Genomic DNA, 16330 nt, shown 5'->3' with positions numbered 1-16330 from the left:
GCCCATTCAGCGATTTTCCTCCAAAGAAGGCCTTTGTGCATGCTAAATCTAGTTTTTAGCAAAGGGAGATTGCTGAAGACCACAGACAGACATGACAATTGTCTCTCAGATATCTCAGGACTGTCATGAGATTTATTCTGTCCATTGGTCCAGAGGCAGAATGAGGAACATCGGATGTGAACAGGAACAATTAGATTTGACACCAGGAACAAGTAGCTAAGCATTGAGGCTCTCCTCCAGTGGAATGGCCAGCCTCAGAGGGAGAGGGGCCCCCCTCCCTGGGGCCTGCTGGCAGAGGCTGAATGACTACCCTGCGGGCTGACTGTGCTGGGCACTCTTGGTCAGTGATGAGCTGGATTCTGAGTCGCTTGTCACTGAGATTCTGTGATTCTGAACCGTATCAAAGGAAAAATGTGTTAAATAAACCATTTAAAGTTGTTGTCAAAGCAATTGCAAATGAAGCATCATTTTAGACATTAAGAAAAGGAATTTGGCTTGAGAGCATCAGGATGAAAGACGTTGAGCAGCTTCACATGTGCTCCAGTGGAATGTCAGAGCTCTTCCTTGATCTGATTCACATCTATGATCACAGTGATCACCAGGCCATTCAAAGCTTATTAACTTGAATCCTCACAATTCCTTCAGGGCAAGGGCAAAAGCTGAGCAAAAGAACTACTCATTTAGATGTAACATAACATTTAAATAGAGAAAAATTTTTAAAAGTCACTTGAGTGACGGAAAGCATATAATGGCTGTATCTTTCATGAACAGATGGCTGAGGTAAGGATGTCATGTGAAATCTTACAATGCCACGAATATTACAAAAAGAACCTTTATAGTAAAACACAGTGCACAGGTTCAATCTGCCCTATAAGGAAGGGAGGCAAAGTCTTAATGACTTACTGCTGAAATGTTTAGCAGCTGTTGAGGTCATCTCAATGAATGGAATAAATGAATGAAAAAGCATTTATCAAGCGCCTACTATGTGCCAAGATCTGGGCATGCAAATGTGAAAGGGAAGCAATCTCTGCTCTCCAGGACCCCCCTTCAAAAAGAGTGAGATAGCACTTAGAAGGTAAGTGGGGGTCATGTTCTGGAGAGTCGTGGCAATGGGCAGTTGAGCCATAGGGCAGAAGCACAAGTAGCATTGATTTAATTCTGGTGCCCACAGCAAGAGGTAGAAAGTGGAGCTGAGTATGGATGTTGCAGAAGGGAAGGAGGCTAGATGGTTGGGGAAGATGCCTGTGGATTAGATGTGAAGCCTGGTCTGGGATCACCCAGGGTAGAGTTGGGGTGGGTGCTGAGAAGGGGGGATGTCTGGTGCAAAGGTCCAGGTTGCGGGGAAGGGGCAGTGGCTGAGAAGATGCCAAGGTGTCTGAGTGGATGTTTGTGGATAAGATACCAACTGGAACCTCTGTGAGAATTGCTATAGACACACCATAGAAAGAAGAGTTCAACAGCCGCCTTGTCTAGTCATCATCACATCCAAGAAATTGGACTTCATGATGTTCTGTCCTTTGGGGCCTCTATGGACATCTTTCCTAACTGTGCTGTGCTGAGCTTTGTCTGGCAAGGTGTTCTGGATACAAAAAGAATGAACCTGGGATTTTTCTAGGGCTGGAGGTCTTGATAGTGTGCACTTGACAGTGTGTCAACTGCCCATAGCCCAGAGTTCCACAGCTAGTAACTGTCACAGGCAGAACTGGACTCCAAATGGGCTCTCCTCCTCTAAGATCCAGTACTTCTCTGACAAGGTATCCAAATCATCAAATTGGAATGAGTAGCCAGATAAAATCATATTTGTCCTCTGCTTCAGAGTAATTGCTATCTTCAAATCACTCCATTGCCATTTTAGAGAAGTCTGTTATGTAAGTAATAGGATAATTCTTTGCTTCCAAATCTCTGAACTAACTATACCATGAAGTCCCTCCCCAAGTATTTTAGTATTCATGGTAATGATGATGATGAGAAATGGCTAACTGTTAGATTTTAAAGACTTTTTTTTTTTAAATGTTGATTACTCATACTCTGACTTGATTAGGAAGAATGTTGAGAATGCCCTGAGAGAGTCAGGGGACAAGAAATCTGGTGCTGGCTTTGCCACCAACTTCATACATGGCTTTTTCATCTCTCTGGTCTTGAGTTCCCTCATCTGTAAAATGAGGTTTGATTAGATGGTCTCTGAGTCCTCATCCTACTTGAAAACCTATGATTCTCATAAGAAGTTTAGGTCTTGTTAGTCTCTATTAATTCCTGGGAAAAGTACGCCTAATCACACAATTGGAATTTCAGAGTTGGAAGGAAGCCCAGAGGCTGTCTCATCTAACTTGTACCTGAGCATAAATACGGTTTTGCCAACAAGGGGCCTAGATTAGACCTTCCCTGAAGAAACATGGCCCACTCACTTTGAGATTCTATTGCCCCTTCCCCTACAATTCGAAACCTTGCCTCAAGAGAGGTGGGCAGGGAGAAGGGCAGGTGAGAGGAGGGGGTGGGGAACTTAACTCTAGCCCAACCTTGGATAGCTTCCCATTTTAACTGATTATTCTCACTAAAGAGGAGGCAGCTACCAAAGAGGATAGAAGGCCATGACCTTGATTCATGCCCTGTCCTGCCACTGGGCTTCCGTGACTCCAGAAGAGTGGGGTGGATGATTTGCGCAGCTCTGCCTCACTTAATCCAATTCACCAGAAAGTCAAGACATCACCATGGTACCATTGGGCCTCTTCATAAATGAAGGAAGAACAACCTCCACAGCCTCTTATACGTCTTAGATTTGTGACTTCAGACAAGTCACCTAACCTCAGCCTCAGCCAGCCCTCTGAGACTACAGTTATCAATGAGTTATTTGCAATGGAAGAGTGATTATTCAGCTGCTTAATTAATTGAGACATTAGGTCTTCTATTACTCAACTGAAGAGAGAATCTTGAGTTTTAGAATTCAAGAATAATTTGCTGGTGGCCCGACGAGTGACTCACAAAGGAGAGGTCAGCTCACTTCCCATCACAGGCTGCTTGATCAAGGTTTAAAATTATAGTCTTGGGCCAAAAGACTATTCTCAGGATACTCTTGGTCTCCCTTGGATTGATTCCCATCTCCCTACCAGACAAATCCAAGAGAGAGAGAGAGAGAGAGAGAGAGAGAGAGAGAGAGAGAGAGAGAGAGAGAGAGAGAGAGAAGGAGGAGGAGGAGGAGAGAAAGGAAGGACAGAGAGAGAAAGGGAAGGAAAGAGAGAAGGCGAAGTAGAAGGGAAAGGGGAGAGAAAGAAAAAGAGAAGGAGAGGAAAAGAGAGAAACAGAGACAGATATAAATACAGAGAGAGTTCTGGTGGAGAAGAATTCAATTCAACAAGGACCTACTATGTGCCAGATACTGGGGAAAGACAAACATGAAAACGGTCTCTAACCTCAAGGAATTTACTACATTATCATCTTGTTAGAAACACACTTGACACACAAAAAGGTATCAAGGAAAATTTATTAGAGCAGAGTTCAGAGAAATTGAATGCTTTGGTCAAAGTGGACCCCACCCCTCTTTTTAGGAGGAAGGAGTGCCTTCCACATTGATTCCCCCTGAATGAACCAGTAGCTCCCAAGTAAGACTACAATTTGTTCAGACCAATGCAAGCCCTTTTTATACTATTCTAAATTTTGGACTTCCTACCACACTCTCAATTGGCCATGTTCTGCATACGCGTTTCTGACCTTTAATCTGACCATGCTAGGTCACAACTCTGATCACTTAAGGCTGGGAGTTTTAACCTGTGGAAACAGAACTCCTTTCTTGTTTTCCATAATCTTCATCATCAACAACTTTTATTTCCAGAGCATTTTCAGTTTTACAAAGCACTTTACAGATATTATTTCATTTGATCCTACAACAACCCTGTGAGATAGGTGCTGTCATCCCCATTTCACTGACCTGTTGGGGAAGTGCCAACCTCATGGAAGGCATCCTCACCGGCTGTCAGACCCACTGGACTTGTTTTCTGCCAGCTGATTTCATCCCTCTGGCAGTCCTTCTTATGGACTTCTCCCCTAGTGGGTGGTTGTCAGAGCTACTTCTACTGTTATGAAAAGGGAAGGGAGTACCTAGCCATGACACCTAGGCTAGAAACTCCTGCAGCTGACAGTGTCCAGGAATAGTCTGCACTAACCTGGATTTAATGGGCAGAAGAGGCTTGTGCAGCACATAGTTCCATAAGCAGTGCCACCTGGGCACTGTAAGAGGAGCTGGGGTCATAAAGGTAGACAGATCAGCCAGAGGGTCAACGCTCTGGAGCCGGAAGGGACCTTGGTGGTCCCTTAGTGCAGCCTGGGCCTTTTGCTTATGGACACCCAGAGAGGGGCTTGTTCCAAGTCCCACAGGAAGTAAGGAGCAGATCTGGGAATGGGGATAGCTGTACCCCCTGACTCAACCTCACCCTGTGCTTCCTTGGCTTCAGGCAGCTTATTTTCTGGTGGACCAGGAGGGAGTAACTTCAGTAGGAAGAGAAGTATATTCCTCCACATCCACATCTTCAACTTTCAGGGTCAACTAAGTAGCTAAAATTTATTATATCATCCTCATCTTCATCATCATTAACATTTATTTCTGAGTCTTTTCAGTTTTATAAAGCAGCCTTACCTATGACTGGAATTCATAAGGTATATGTATTTCCCATTCAAGTAAGGTCACATTCAGTATCTTTTCCCAGGTGCCTTTTAAAAGCTGGGTCTGTGGGGCAAAATTGCCCTGGAACATTAATAAAGGACCAAAGCCAGAGCAAACGAGGTGGTGTTTGTGTCTGTATGCCCCATTAACTCAACCAATGAACTTTGGATCTCTCTTGAGGTAGAGAAACCAGAGCCTGCAGCCATCACCCAACCTGGCTCCATTTTTTATGGCTCCTTTTAAAAATTTTTTATTATTATCTTTGTAACAAGGCCATTTTATTAGCCCACAGTTTACTGCCAAGTTGATGAAATCTGCATCATGTTTTATAGTGCACAATCAGTGTATAAAATAGTTTTTAAAGGTCCAAAGACTTCTCTTTTGCTTACAGACCCTCTGCCTTTCTCCCTGTGTGGTGCCAGAGCCAAACCCTCTGTCACTGCCTCAAACATGACTAATTTTCTCTTCTACAACAAATGTTTTGTTTTAAGGAGCTGAAGACTTGAGTTGTATTTTCCATTCCTATGGGCTTCATTTTCAAACAGACTTATAATTATAACTTCTTTTATGTTCTTCTTAAGAGGATTACTCAATTCATACCATGGAGGAACAAAGGGGAGCCACCTGTCATCCCAGGGGTGTTAAAAGAACATCAGAAAGTCACCAAAGAAAGACCTCCTGGAAAACACAACAGATACTCCACATTGGGACCAAAAAGAGAAATCCCAAGAAAGAGAAAGGGGGGGATAAATGAAACTCTTGCTTCTGTCTGTCCTCGGAATTCCACCACAAAGGTGATGCAAGGGGACTCCCAAAATTTATCATTTGATTGGAATAGAACTGAATGTATGCATTGATTTAACTAATATAATTTTATTATGCATATTATATGTATTGTATATTTCTATATCATTATGTATAACATGGTATTATATCATATAATACACATATAATGTATGATATAAATAATATGCTATATATTATTGTTATATATTATATTATATGACATTAATATAGAACCTATGATATTAATATAGCATCCATATAAAACATTACATCAATATTGCATATTCTACTGTAACACACCATAATAAATATCTTATGTTTATAATTTATATATTCATGCATTTATATTATTTATAGATTGTATAGAATGTATTGTTTAGAATAAATATTTAGATACTATATATTATCTATATATCTGTGGTTTGTGTGATGTACATATGGCTATATATTACATATAACATCATATTACAAATAATATATGTTATGTATTTATTTTAGAGGTGTAGTTGAGAGATGAGTATCTTTCTGTTTATTTAAACCTTCGTCTCTGTAAACAGAGTGGTAGCTGTATTTACATAAATCTTGTGTGACTGTTGGTAAGTTTCAACGTAACTACAAAATGCATGGGATATCTGAGAGCTAGCCAGATCTACTCATCATTTATAGAAATGCTGATGATTCTCATGAATTTATTTTGTCACCAGCTACTTTACCGAGGCTATTCATCATTTCAATTAGTTTAACTGGCAATTCTCTGGAATTTCTCAACTCCATCTGCCAACAGGGATCATTTTGGTCTTCATTTTGCCCGTGTTTATGTAAGGGAGAGGATCTTTCCCTTTCTTCCCTTTCAATGAGTTAGAATCACTGAACCCAGAATATAATCCTAAAGTGAGGTTAAGTTTTCTTACAACCTCATTGTAGTCACCTACACCTCAGTTCTGCTCTCACAGATGTAGTCACACATGCTTAGTTTTGAAATATTTAAATAAGATTCTTTACTCCCAGATACCTTTTTAAGGTAGAATCTCCTCTTTGGGTCAAAAATGGATCTGGAGTGATTGGCTGGGAAAGTGTGCTGGATAGATCTCTAGGGGCCATAGGAATTACATCAATCCCCTAATTCAACAGAGGGGCAGGAGAGGGAGAGAGGGACAGCATAAATCCGAGGTGCAGGAATTGGAGCCAAAAGTGGAAGAAAAGTCAGACCCCTGAGAGAGAATTATTCTGGAGGAGTAGTGGAGGAAGGAGTCATTTTCTCCATCTTTGCTTCCCTTGACCATGTCATCAGAGGGTTGGCTGCATCTGCCTCACTTAGATGTACTCAAAGTGTGAGCCTCCTCTTCCCAGTGTCTTTGTGGAAAGAGTGGGGAGGGCTGGGAAGAAGGCTTTGGGCCCACTGTTCTTACTCTACTATCTTAACAACTAAATGCCTTTGCCAAAAGTTAGTGAAGTCTACTAGGTGGTTGTTAATGGTGGTAAGATTGTAGGAGTGATAGTATTAGAAGTATGTTCAGTCGTTTTTCAACTGTGTCTGACTCTTTGTGACTCCATCTTGGGCTTTCTTGGTAAAGACACCAGAGTGGTTTGCCATTTTCTTCTCCAGCTCATTTTACAGATGAGGAAACTGAGGCAAACAGGGTCACACAGCAAATAAGTGTCTGAAGCCAGATTTGAACCCAAGAAGATGAGTCTTCCTGACTTCAGACTCTTTGCTCTACTACACTACACAGCTGCCTGAAGTAGAACCCCATGGGAAAACCAGCACTGACATCCAACTTCCTTCCCTAGCTATGTTACCATGCATGAGCGACTCAAACCTCTAACCTTGTCTCCTCACATGTAAAATAGGGATAACAATACCTATAAAACCTGCTCCACAAGGTATGAGATCAAAATGAGGTAATGAATGGAATGTCCTCTGCCAGTTTTAAAGCCCTGAACAAACACCATTGGGGCACTCATGGAATCAAGGGCAGATGGAGAGGGTTGAAATCTTGGCCATGGGGAGAAAGGCTGCTGCCTCTTCCCCTGTGCTGGGACAAAGCAGAAAAACTTGGGTGAAGATCTTGAGAAGTTTGAGAGAGAGGAAATGACGTTCTTCACTCGGATGACTTTCCTATTCTCAGTGCCCTAGCAAGTGACATCATCTACTGAGACAAAGGTGGGAGCTGGGAGCTCAAAGAGAAAAGAGAAGGTTGGGAACAGGTGCTTTTGGGAGGATGATAGAGGATCAGAGATGACTCAGTGGGTTTCTGTACATGGGTGAGAGCAGAACTGAGGTGAACCAATAGAAATGTTGAATGACCCCAGTCGGCTATGGTTCAATGACTTTCTCTAGGAGTATTCAATGGCTGGGGGGAGAGGAGAGGAAGGGAGGAGGTAGATGGTAGGGTGACCCAAGACGGAGCATTAACAGGAGTTGGAGTTCAGGAGTTGAGAAGGAAATGACCAGCCCATGGACATTGGAACAAAGCATTCAAGACTAAAGGAAAATGTCCTATTGAGCTGGTAAGTTCTAGGGTCAAGTTTGAGAAGGGGGCAGTGAGATCAGAATGGGGGTGACTAAGAGAACAGGGGATAAAAGAAGGGGTGAGGATGAGCAGATTTTCAGGGTTGGGCACTGGGAAAGCTATAAGGACAGGAGATCGTAGTTAGAAAGGGGTATTTCAGAGAGATGGAATAATTTTGGGTGATGATGAGTTTTAAGGTGAGATCAAAGACATACAAGTCAAGGGTCTGATGACCTGGGAAGCCAGGACACTCAAAGTCACGTTCATACCTGAACATTGCCATTTCCAAGTCTAAAGGCACCTGTGAGAAGGAGAATGACCTGGAGGCCAGTAGTGGATTACAGCAGATGTAAGAACTGTGGTAAATTGGAAAGGATATAGGCATTACAGTCAGGGGACCTGGATTTATATCCAAGCTTTACCAGCTATGTGACCTTGGGCAAGTCACTTATGTTTCCTTACCTGTAGAAAAGGAAGCAGGATTTGAAATGAGCTTTTGATCCCACCATCTGGACTGAGTCAGGACCAAGCCAGGTGCAGTAAACCTTGTAGTATATGTGTCTGGGTGTGCAGAGGTCAGGGAGAGGGGTACCCATGGAATGGGAACAGGGAAGAACAAAGACTAGATGGGGTGATTTTCGAGTGACAGGGAGGCAAGGGGTGAGGTATCTTCAGAAGCCCAGGCTTCTAGTATGTCTGGAAGGTGGAGGAAATATGTGAGGGAGAGAGTAAGCATGAAGATGCTAGAGGAGAACTCCAGGGAAGTGGAGAGTCTGGAACATGAAAAGGTACAATGGAGAAATGGGGCTGAGCAGGATACCAGTAAATGGGGGCAGCAGTTGGGCTTAGATGGGCATGTTTACTTCAGCTGTGCTGTTGCCTGGTGACTGTCCAGTACTGCCCAGGCAGGCAGAACCTGGCCCTTTCCCACTCACCTAGGGAACCCTCGATTACAGACAAACATCAGGGAACACTGAGAGCTCAGCACTCATTCTGCTGTGTCCTTCTCCTTCCATGACAGCCCTGGGGTTCTAACTTCCACAGAGGCCCAAGAGTCTGAACCAGAATCTAGAGCAAAACAAGAGATGTAGGAAGAACACAGACTCCCTAATCCTCAGACTTCATGGAGCAGCCTGAGCCAATGGAGCCAGCTAGTCCGGCTGAAACCTTCCGGGGCACTCTGGGCTCACGAGCCTGTCCAGCTACCTGGGTCTCACCAGCCTGTCCAGTCATTCTGGTCTCACCAGCTTCTTCAGCAACCCCATGCTCACAAAACTGTCCAGCCATGTCGGTTTCACCAGCCCGTTCAACCACCTCAGGCTCACGAACCTATCCAGCCACACCAGTCTCATCAGCCTGTTCAGCCATCCCACGCTCACGAACCTGTCCAGCCACACCAGTCTCACCAGCCTGTTCAGCCACCCCAGGCCCACGAGCCTCTCCAGCTACCCTGGGCTCACCAGCCTCTTCAGCCACCCTGTGCTCACAAGCCTCTCCAGACACCCTGGGCTCACCAGCCTCTCCAGACACCCTGGGCTCACCAGCCTTTTCAGTCACCTCAGCTGCCCAAGCCCCTCCGACTTTCCCTTCCTCATCTTTGCTGTATTCACATGTCTCCAGGATCATTGCCTCCAGGAAACAGAAGGCAGGGATATGGGTAAGAAAGCTTGGCTGAACCTAGACACGTTTTCTCCCAGAAGCCCAGGGTTCTGGTGAAAACCAAGTGCAAATCCAGCCCAATCCATTCCCAGGAAGATTTATGAAGGGTCTTCTCTGTGCCTGATCCCATCTGAGCAGGTCCCCTCCCACAAGCTCATCCTGATCCTCTTTCACGTACTCTAAGTCAGAGAGAGGGGGTCAGCTGGGGTAGGGGGAGCTTCAAGGTCAAGGATACCCCGATGACCTTGGATGTGGAAATGTCTCTGGTTCTAATGTAGCAAGGTCACAGGCTTTCCCCATCTCTTCCTCTCATTTTCACATTGAGGATAATCTTTAATATTTCAGTCATTCTGTGACTGAATGACTGCAGCAAAAACCGTACCGCCAATGAGTTAAAAAGCCATATTTCACGGCTATCATATCTAACAGAAGGGTTTATTTCACAGCTATCATGTTATAGCCATTAAATATATTTTTAAAGGAGTGAAATGAAAACGCCAGTAATTTTTTTTTAAACAGCAATTTAATCCACGGAATCACAGGATACAAATGAACCAAAGTAGGGGTTTGTCACTTAGCTGGCAGGGGCGTCACTGCTACTGCTGTGCTAGTAGAAGAAGGTAGATCCTTTCTGCAGAACTTTCTAGAGCTGATGGCAGTGCCTGTCTGCTCAGGGGTCTGGAGGTGGGAAATGGGACACACTGAAGGCAGAGCCCGACCTGGAACCAGGAGGGAGGGGAAAGACTGAGGCTCCTGTTCCAGTGCTGGCTGATAATACTTAGCATGGACCAATCCTTTCCTCGCTCATTAGATGAGGAAGTCAGACTTGATTTTTGATAGATACTGTAAAACCCTTCTGCCATGACCGTCCCTAGGAATTTTTGCACCTGGAACAAAAACCATAGATTGAGTCCTGGGTTGTTGACAGGGGAGGGGGAGGGTAGGGGAGGAGACATTGATTCTCTCTGGAAGCTGCCTACCTTTCCACTCCAATATCCACCTAGAGGAAGCAAGGCATAGGGTAACTCCTGGTTTTCATTGATAGATTGATTGAATAAGTCTTTGCTAAATCACCTCCACAGGCATCAAGTGTTCAAAAACAAGAACACAATGACTTTTAGGACCCCACTTTCTCTTGGGGGACTGAGGGGTGGGAAGACAGTAGATATGTGCACAGATAAGTCAATTCAAAGTAATTGTGGGGTACTAAGAGTGTGTGTGTGTGTGTGTGTGTGTGTGTGTGTGTGTGTGTGTGTGTGTGTGTGTGTGTGTGTGTGAAGGAGAGGGGGGGAGTTAGGCCTCGTGGGAGGAGTTACTTGAGCTGAACCTTAAAGGAAGCCAGGGATTTTGTGAGGTAGAACTGAGGAAGGTGCACTTTCCAGGGATGTGGAAAGCTTGGGCGAAAGCTTGGAGATAAGAGATTGTAGACCCTGTGGGCTAGAGGATAGACTGTATGAGGGAAAAATTCACAGTAAGCCTGGAAATGTGGGCTATAGGCAGGCTGTGAAATGGTTCAAACGTCAAAAGTCTTAATTTTGACTGGGAGAGTGGCCTGGCCAAGCCCGTGTTTGGGGCAGCTGTGTACAAAGGAGAAATTCCAAAGAGAATTCCAAAGGGAAACCAGTCTGAGCCAGGGGTGGCTATGTGAGTGGAGAGAAGGGTATGTACATGAGGCCTATTGTGGAGATGGGATTGACAAGATGGCAGCTGATTGGAAAGATCCAGAATGAGAAGGTGCTGAGATTGTGAGTTGGGGTGACTGGAGGGATGGAGAGGGCAACAAGGAAGATGGGGCTTGCTCTCTGTGATGCTGTGAATGATGTGCCAGTTTTCTGGAGGAGACAGAAAGGGAGGAGATGGAGGGAGAGAATAGAGGCCCTGGCCTTGGATAGGAGACAGGTCCAAGAGGAAAAGAGGGAATGGTGGGGGATGACGTCAAGGGCCTTTGGAATGAAGAGAGTGGGGAAGCCCTGGGCAGATGGAGGACAGTGACCTCCCAGATCTTTGTGGAGTGCCCACTTCTCTTCATAACTCAGAAATCATGCTGTCTGTTCTTCCATCTTTCCCTTTCAGCATTGTTGTTCTCATACTGTCTGACCACAAGGACACAGCCTCCACATGGAATCAGAAACATTTCAGTTTGCTTCAAGAAGCTTGTATAAAGTGCCTATTGGTGATGTTGGTGTTGCAGTTCTATTGCTTCAGTCGTGACCCCATCTGGGATTGTTTGGACAAAAATATTGGAGTAGTTTGTCATTTCCTTCTCCAGCTCATTTTGCAGATGAGGAAATTGAGGCAAACAGGGTAAGGTGACTTGCCCTGGGTCACACAGCTAGCAAGTGTCTGAGGATGAATTTGAACTCAGGAAAATGAGTCTCTCTAACTCCAGGCCTGGTGCTCTAGCTGCTGAAGTACCACCTACCTGCCCTATTAAGTGGGTACTGTGTGCCAGACCCTATATGGAAGCAAAAATGAACCATTCCCTGCTCTCAGGCAGCTCACATTCTACTAGGTGCTGTGGGGGCCTACACAAAATATGAATGAATGGGCTCCACAGTGGCAAGGAGTGGACAGGTGAGGGAGCCAGTTACACAAATAACTGTTGTCCAACATCATAGATCCTTTCCATTTCAAACTGTAGGTGGTTGCCATGATGTGCCAAGAAAACCCCAAATGCATTTTGGTCACTTCCCAGAGGAAACCCGAAGCTGGGGTCACAGATCTGATTGGGCTGGTTTTGATCCAAACCTGTCATGTTTTCCAGTTTCCTCATATTGGCCTGATTGAAAAAACCCCCGAGTCCACCACCACTGCCATGATGAAGCAGCCTTTCCTCCCAGAGAGTAAGCGGAAGGTGGAGGAGTGGCTGCCTTCACGCTACCAGCTCCGCCAGCAGGTGAGTTACCTGTGCATCTGGGGCTAGAAATGTGGGAGAATGGGGTTGGGCTATGTAATGCCAAGAACCTGGCCTCATCTCCCGCCCTCAACCCTTAGAGAGCTATGCACCTAGAGGCCAATCACTTCCTCTACCCTGGCCTCAGCTTCCTCATCTGTGAAATGGAATGTCAACCCCTGTAATCGCTCCCTCACAACATTTTTGTGAAGATCAACCAAGTTAATATGTGAAAAGTGCCACATGCACTTGAATGAACTACATGATCATAGGACTATAGCATCCCAACTCTAGAAGGGACTTCAGAAGTCATCACTTCCAATCCCTCCATGCTACAGATGGGGAAACTGATGCCCAGGAGGGGCAGTGATTTAGCAAGGTTAGTGACCATCAGAGACTGAATTAGATATAATCACAGACTTTGTGCATTGCACACCGAGTTTGGAAGAGATGTTCCTTCCATTTCCTTCAAGTGAGCCATTTGAGGGAAGATTTTTCCAGTGTCTATAAGGCTGAGTGAAAAAAATGAGTTTGTATTTTAAAGTCCTGTGCCTAGTGCAAGCCGACTCTTGCCTCACTTTTCCTGGCTCCTTTCCTTTATTATTGCTCCACTTGGTTCACTAGTTTTCCTTTTCCATCAATGGAATGGCATAGCCCACCTGAATTCTGACACTTCCCTTTCTCTCTCTCATCCCTTTCTTTTCCAGCAAGCCAGCAGAAACTACTTCCCATTTTCAATGCACGATAATAGGCGAGGCTTGGAATTCTGTGGCCATGGTCTGGATGAAGTGAGTATTCACTTTTGTGCCCTGGGGAGATAGCATGCCCCTCCCTCCCCAATGGAACAACAACCTGAAAAGTGGAACAAGTTTGAAATCCAAATAGTATCAAAAGCCAGTGTAAAAAATAGCTCTGAAAAGCATGAGATCTTTGATATTCCTAGACACTTGCTAAAGTTGCCAGCTTTGGGGCTGTACTTGGCAGCTCTCTCATCCTGCAGCTTTTGTAAGTTGCTTCTACAATGTTCTATTAGGATGTGGACGCTGGGATGTTGGCCCAATGGATCCTTTCCTGCACATGCTCACTGCCTTTTTTTTCTTACCTCCTATATCACCAGGCTAAGGTGGTCTCTGCCTGAACATGACTGATTGAGATCTGACTAAAGGATCCTTGTTTTACACAGGCAGAATACCTCCCAAAGGACAGGGAGATATTTTCTGCTTGTCCGTTCATTCTTGCTTGGTTTTTTGGGGGAGAACCTGGTAGTCTCTGAAATTATCCCTTTGACCATTAAGTAATATAAATTAGAGAAAGCATCATGGCGTTTCAATACAAGACTTGGCTTCTAATCCTGGATCTGCTAATTCTTAGCTGTGTGTGACTTTGGGCATGGGACTTAAACTCTCTTAGCCTCAGGTTTTTCTTTTCTGTAAAATGAAGGGATGGAACTACTCATCTTCACCAAAGTCCCTTCTGACTCTAACTTCTATGTTCTTTTCTATACACAATCATAAGTGGGATGGGAGAGACATCTTAGGAATAAGCAGGAGGCTGGAAAATAACCAGAACTCAGAAAGGTTTGGGAATAGGTAGCTTGAGTAGAAGAGAAACATCCTGATCTTGACCTTACTTCTTGCCTGTCTTTTCCTTCTCCTTCACCAGCGTCTAGGGCGTAAGAAGCTGGACCAGGAGCAGTTACACTTCCAGTCTACCAATTTCAATCGCTGGGCAAGTGGTTACGTACCCCCCCTAGAGGACAACATAAGCACTTATCAGGCATCGTACATGGCTAAACCAAGAGCAAAAGGCCGGTTATTTCCACTCTACCCAAAACACCATTCTGACAGGTGGGACGATCCTTTTATATGGGGAGGGAGACCCCTCTAATGAGAGGGTGCTGGGAAGCCTTGCACATTTTCCAGCAAATTCCTAGCCTCAGGACATTTTTCTCATCCTTTTATGTAAGGGTATGATAAAAGAAGGTCCTTTGCATTTAGTACCACTTTTAAAACACAAACTTAGAACGTGAATGTGGACATGAGAGAGACTTTCTTCCATAATAATAGTTTTGGTGTATAAGTTTCTTTAAATAGCAAAATGTTCATAGAAATGATTATACTGGGAATAGAACCCCCCTCCCCATTTATTACAGTATTGCCATATTCATCTGTAGATTTTTAAAAATGATATTCAGGAAAAGAGAAAAAAATTATGTATTTTTTGCATTATAATCCAAATTATGTGAGTAAAATATGTTGATAAATAAAAATAAATTCATTGTGAGAACTCATCAATAAATTTTGCATCATGATCAATGCAAGAAGTATGAAGTTTGTCGTCTTTTATAACTGCTTACTGCTGGAGTCCTGTGGTCTCTGCCATATTTATACCCAAAAGAACAAGGAATGGTTTGGAAGGTTTCAGAGATGGTGATATCTGTTACTAACCTTGTGGTATAGAGTTAGTTCTGCTGTTAATGAGGCCTGAGGGAAGAGGGGAAAGTCTTCTGCTTTACTCATCTGTGGCATCTGCGGCAAACCTGTAGGGATACCCAGATTCCTAGAATCTTTTGGTTTTGGTCTTAGTGCACCAGCAAAACAGAACCCCTCAAATAGCTAGTTTTTCTTTAGAAAGAAGTATTTCATGTGTCTCATCAATATCCATTCTATACTGGAATTCTTGGTTCAATAAGAAATTCACTGTTTATCAAAAATGTCACCTATGTAATGCAAGTTACCAACGACTTTAAAGATATAAAACATTCTCATTTTTAGAAGGATTACAATTGATTAAAATGTATTCCTGTCCTATAACTGGAGCCTTCCTAGTTGGTAAAAACCACGGATTTCCCGACTCTGACTGAGAGCACGACCAAACCTCTTCTCAGCCCTGGGGGAGAGGAAGAATGAGAACAAAGGAAAAGGAGAAGAAAGACCATGAGGAGGAAGTCGGGGAAAGGAAAGAGTGTAAGTGCCATGTATAGGGGACCCTCTCTGCTCACAAAGCAGCAACAGAAGAGTGTGTGGGAGTCAAGTGGGGAAAGCCCCTGGGGCAGTGCCTTTGTCTAAAGGAGACAGGTCAAGGTCAAAGGACTTCTCTATTTATAGAAGCCTTATCTAAGTTTTCAAGTCAGACTTTAGGAGGGATACCCCCTATCTCCAACAGAGGCTTATTTATGTGAGAAGGTGCCAGCAAGGAGATAGTTTGCAAAAAGGGAAGGCTGATCCCCATCAAATGAACAGAAATGCACTTTTCCGGTCCAGTCCACATGATATCTGGGGGACCATATCATAGAACCAGACTTACCTTGCCTGTGATAGAAAACCGTCCCCACAAGCTATTTGGCAACTAGGTGGAGGTAGTAGACATTATTCAAAGGACTACAAGGCATCAGCTATGCAACATGATCTCAAGGGCTGAGGATGGTGGCATATATCAGCCTAGACGTCACTCACCTGCTTCCCCTGTTCCTCCCCACCCATGTTGCTCCAAGTCACCACTTCTCTTCCTGACCCACTCACTCTATCCCCATAATAGTACTAAGAGAATGCAGAACACCCAGTTCAGATCCTTTATCTGACCAAGTGTGACCAGAAGCCCCTCTGAGCCCATCAGTGCCTGCCTATGGGGACATGTATCACTTCATATGGGGAGCACAGAGGCCCAGACTCTGTGGACAATTTAAATTTAACAAACATGAAGAACCTGCTTTGTGCCAGGCACTCTGCTATGTGATGGGAATGTACGAGTCTCATTCCACTCAGGGTTCTATACCTTCCCGGATTCCGATGCACTCACTTCTCTATGTCATTCGCTGGAAGCCCA

At 44.3% G+C, this 16330-nt stretch overlaps 1 protein-coding gene across 5 annotated transcripts; it reads left to right on the top strand.

The window, feature by feature from the left end:
• The first annotated feature begins 1760 nt into the window (after nt 1-1760).
• On the top strand, nt 1761-14825 carry TEX36 (testis expressed 36). 5 transcript variants are annotated; one of them, XM_072629023.1, is made up of 5 exons: nt 1761-1868; nt 8975-9610; nt 12377-12508; nt 13213-13293; nt 14168-14825. In XM_072629023.1, exons 2-5 carry the CDS (start codon nt 9077-9079, stop codon nt 14390-14392), a joined length of 972 nt encoding a protein of 323 aa, XP_072485124.1. In that variant the 5' UTR covers nt 1761-1868; nt 8975-9076; the 3' UTR covers nt 14393-14825. The 5 variants fall into 5 exon arrangements, with proteins under 5 accessions (XP_072485124.1, XP_072485125.1, XP_072485122.1 ...); XM_072629024.1 differs by lacking the exon at nt 1761-1868 and adding an exon at nt 7392-7604 and having other exon boundaries at nt 13217-13293; nt 14168-14217; XM_072629021.1 differs by lacking the exon at nt 1761-1868 and adding an exon at nt 7396-7604.
• The last annotated feature ends 1505 nt before the right edge of the window (nt 14826-16330 follow it).

Source organism: Notamacropus eugenii, chromosome 1 (genome assembly GCF_028372415.1).
Source record: "Notamacropus eugenii isolate mMacEug1 chromosome 1, mMacEug1.pri_v2, whole genome shotgun sequence".
NCBI classification, from domain to species: domain Eukaryota; kingdom Metazoa; phylum Chordata; class Mammalia; order Diprotodontia; family Macropodidae; genus Notamacropus; species Notamacropus eugenii.
The sequence above is the reverse complement of the archived record's forward strand: the minus strand, read 5'-3'. Positions and strand labels throughout refer to the sequence as shown.

What these genes read in the sequence shown, in the direction of transcription:
- TEX36 (XM_072629023.1), top strand. Translation starts at nt 9,077, where the DNA reads ATGGAGCAGCCTGAGCCAATGGAGCCAGCTAGTCCGGCTGAAACCTTC. An exon ending in GCTACCAGCTCCGCCAGCAG is followed by an intron (nt 12,509 to 13,212) that starts GTGAGTTACCTG and finishes TTTCTTTTCCAG; the next exon opens with CAAGCCAGCAGAAACTACTT. An exon ending in GTGGCCATGGTCTGGATGAA is followed by an intron (nt 13,294 to 14,167) that starts GTGAGTATTCAC and finishes CTCCTTCACCAG; the next exon opens with CGTCTAGGGCGTAAGAAGCT.